Source organism: Panulirus ornatus, chromosome 19, assembly GCF_036320965.1.
Source record: "Panulirus ornatus isolate Po-2019 chromosome 19, ASM3632096v1, whole genome shotgun sequence".
Taxonomy (NCBI): Eukaryota; Metazoa; Arthropoda; class Malacostraca; order Decapoda; family Palinuridae; genus Panulirus; species Panulirus ornatus.
In genome coordinates this window covers 42,116,998-42,120,899 of record NC_092242.1, presented here as the reverse complement: position 1 = coordinate 42,120,899, position 3,902 = coordinate 42,116,998, and the positions used below count along the sequence as shown (strand labels likewise).

The 3,902-nt window shown below is 42.8% G+C and overlaps 1 protein-coding gene across 1 annotated transcript in view; it reads right to left on the bottom strand.

Annotated features, from left to right (window-relative positions):
• Positions 1–915: 915 nt before the first annotated feature.
• LOC139755693 (Ig-like and fibronectin type-III domain-containing protein 2) overlaps positions 916–3,902 on the bottom strand; it is a gene marked incomplete at its 3' end in the record, with an annotated part of 712,838 nt that continues 709,851 nt past the window's right edge. The window contains exons 14-17 of the mRNA XM_071674338.1: positions 2,974–3,464; positions 2,277–2,452; positions 1,437–1,705; positions 916–1,126 (exon numbers count right to left, since the gene is read on the bottom strand). Of these exons, the coding sequence (XP_071530439.1) occupies positions 916–1,126; positions 1,437–1,705; positions 2,277–2,452; positions 2,974–3,464 (1,147 nt within the window). The remainder of the gene's footprint in view (positions 1,127–1,436; positions 1,706–2,276; positions 2,453–2,973; positions 3,465–3,902) is intronic.

Genomic DNA, 3,902 nt, shown 5'->3' with positions numbered 1-3,902 from the left:
GGAAATAAAAAGAGCGTGGTTGAGAGAGCAGAAGAGGGTGTTTTGAAATGGTTTGGGCACATGGAGAGAATGAGTGAGGAAAGATTGACCAAGAGGATATATGTGTCGGAGGTGGAGGGAACGAGGGGAAGTGGGAGACCAAATTGGAGGTGGAAAGATGGAGTGAAAAAGATTTTGTGTGATCGGGGCCTGAACATGCAGGAGGGTGAACGGAGGGCAAAGAATAGAGTGAATTGGATCGATGTGGTATACCGCGGTTGACGTGCTGTCAGTGGATTGAATCAGGGCATGTGAAGCGTCTGGGGTAAACCATGGAAAGCTGTGTAGGTAAGTATATTTGCGTGTGTGGACATATGTATATACATGTGTATGGGGGTGGGTTGGGCCATTTCTTCCATCTGCTTCCTTGCGCTACCTCGCAAACGCGGGAGACAGCGAAAAAAAAAAAAAAAAAATATATATATATATATATATATATATATATATATATATATATATATATATATATATATATATATCCCTGGGGATAGGGGATTAAGAATACTTCCCACGTATTCCCTGCGTGTCGTAGAAGGCGACTAAAAGGGGAGGGAGCGGGAGGCTGGAAATCCTCCCCTCTCGTTTTTTTTTTAATTTCTCAAAAGAAGGAACAGAGGGGGGCCAGGTGAGGATATTCCACAAAGTCCCAGTCCTCTGTTCTTAAAGCTACCTTGCTAACGCGGGAAATGGCGAATAGTTTAAAAGAAAAAAAGATATATATATATATATATATATATATATATATATATATATATATATATATATATATATATATATATATATATATATATATATATATATATATATATATATATGTTTTTGAACCATACGCCTGTGCAAGCCGCGTGCCCAGTGTGAACAAGATGAGTGATGTACCTCTACGAAGGCTGGATAGGCTGGATCAGTCCAAGCCAGAAGGGTCTCGGAGGGCCGGCTCTCCCCCTTTTCATTGATGGCAGTGACGTATATGACATACTGCGTGTTGGGTGTCAGACCTTCCAGACGACGCGCCGTGGCTCCAGTGTTAGTTGTATTGTACATGCTGACGTTGCCAGGAGTCCCCAAAGCTCGGAAGTGCAGTTTGTACCTAAGGAGTTGAAGAGGAAGGGAACTAAACCGTGATGGCTTGCTTTGGCATCTGAGAATATTTGTGCTCACTAAAGTGTAGAAATAACTTAAGTAGTCATGCTGCTGTACCCCTAGGTATCTATACTGAGAATGTGGAAATAAACAAATCTTGAAGTATGTATAAATTAAGCTTAAACGAAGCTTCAGTTGATTATCCTTTTATTGACCAGATCAAATATCAAACTTCTGAAGTATAGTAAACACTGAAAGCTAATACTGTAATAACTATTCGTGAAGAACTTCATCAGTACAAATACAGGAAAACTCACATGAACCTGTCGGTAGGAAGGGCAAGCTGAGGGGGCTGCCACAACACTGTGAGGGTGGTGGCGGTCTTGGTGTTGAGCACCAGGCTGTGCGGCGCTGAGGACACACCAGCCACTGTAGTACCATTATGGGCCTCTGACGTGACGTTGATTGTCAGCACAGATGATGGCAGGGAATTCCCTTCTTCATTCATTGATATCACGAAGAAGTTGTACATGTTACCCTGCTTAAGTTTAGACACGGTAGCTACGGTGTCAGTAAGGTTGATGGTCTGTCAAAGGAAAGCACAGAGTGATTTTTTTGCTTGAAGGGAAAGACCTCCTGACAGCAACGTTCATCCCCCGCTGTATGACTTGAAGTTGAATTATCCATCACAATAGCTGCTACACATACGAACAAGGAAATCGACAATAGTACAAAAATCCTGCAGTACCAAAATTGACATACGTGCTATTCTAATAGCTGTACAGGTCACGACGTTGATATCACTCAAGTCTATCGTATCCACTCAGTTTCACAGCGCAGTAAATCTTCAATATCCCTTACCTAATTTGAAACAAACTTTAGATCTACAGATCACACATAATATTTCATATTATGTGTGATCTGTAGATCACACATAATATGAACGCAAAGTCTTTAAGGCAAAGTCTATTTTCTTAGGCATCGTGAGGTGTCTATCGAAAATCTAAATGATTACAGAAGAATAAGAATCTTACCTCATTAATGAGGATAATACGTGACTAGTTGTTTGTAATTGGTATCGAAACTTTACAAGGCTTATTCGCCATGGAAGCTAAACCCATTCACCTAACAAAGTAAGACTCAAGACAAGAACTTACATTATTGAGAGAAAAGACAGCCTGTGATGCCGAATGCTTGTCCACACTCTGGTAGTGAAGCTGATACTGTATGACTTTAGATCCGTTGACAGGAGCCTGCCACACTAGTGTCACTTCCCCGTCATCCACCTTGGTGGCATGCAGACCCGTCACGGGCCCAGGCAACAAGCCCACGCCTACAGAAAAATATTAGATATCACGGTTTAGTATCTCTCAATAACTCTATATCGTAGTTTTTAATTTCATTACATAAAAGGTTTGTCCTCTGTCATTGCAGTCTGAAGGTTTGAATTGCACTGTGTGTCTTTGGTAGCGGCAAGAAGGTTAGGCTGCGAATAGTCAATGGTTACAAAAGATGGATGAGGTATGGGACGAAGACGCCTTACTTGTAGTAGTTGTGACAATTGGTGGAAGTCCTTGAAGCTAAATGGAAAGTAACAGGAATATATGTTTACTGTGAAGTAAGGGGATTGTCTTATATTCTCACAGGGACTCCTTTTGATAACTTAAGCGTGTGTGCTGAAAAGCCCCGTTTCTTAACCTTGTATGTATGCACTACGTCTTTACTTTGTGTGTGTGTGTGTGTGTGTGTGTGTGTGTGTGTGTGTGTGTGTGTGTGTGTCTGTGTCTGTTTGTGTGTGTGTGTGTGTGTGTGTCTGTGTGTGTCTGTATGTGTGTGTCTGTGTGTGTTACTAACCTTCCTCTAGACACATCATGATGTTGCCGATGTAAGGCATACAGAGACCCGGTGTAATTTTGCTTGAGGTGAAGGACCCGGTGCAGAGGCTCTTGCAGGATGGCGGTACCCCTCGGCGCTCACAGCACGGCAGGTGATTCCTGCCACCCACAGCACAACGTAACAGACTCGACATTTCAGCTACACAGGTGGCTGCCAACATCCTCACGTGAGTCATGCGGGCGTTGTAGTCACAGAGACTCATGCAACCTGGACTAATGTTGAGAGTACTGCAGCAGGCCGTCACATTGTAGGTCGTGTCCTCCAACCGCCGCACACTCTCAACTGAAGGAGTGCTGAAGAGGAGTCGCTCGGAGGGATCTCCTGTGCCATGTTTGTTTACTGCCTGCACATATACCTCGTACTCCGTACCAGGACACAGCTTCTCCAGCACGTATGGTGACTTATCTGTGTACACTCCGTGGTATGATACCTCCATATTGTTGATGAACCTGGCAGAAAACAAAACTATTACTTAACTGTAAAAATGCTGTTATCTTGTGCAGCGAGATTGCTAAAGGAATGGATGAAGGCAGGTAAGTATGAATATATACATGTGTATATATTCACACGCACATATACATACCAATACATTACAACATTTCTTTCGTCTGTTTCCTTGCGCTACCTCGCAAACGCGGGAGACAGCGACAAAGTATAATAAAAAAAAAAATATATGTGTGTGGAAGAAGAAAGTTAAGAGTAAATGTGACTAAGAGAAAGGTTATTAGGTACAGTAGGGTTGAGGGTCAAGTCAATTGGGAGGTGAGTTTGAATGGAGAAAAACTGGAGGAAGTGAAGTGTTTTAGATATCTGGGAGTGGATCTGGCAGCGGATGGAACCATGGAAGCGGAAGTGGATCATAGGGTGGGGGAGGGGGCGAAAATCCT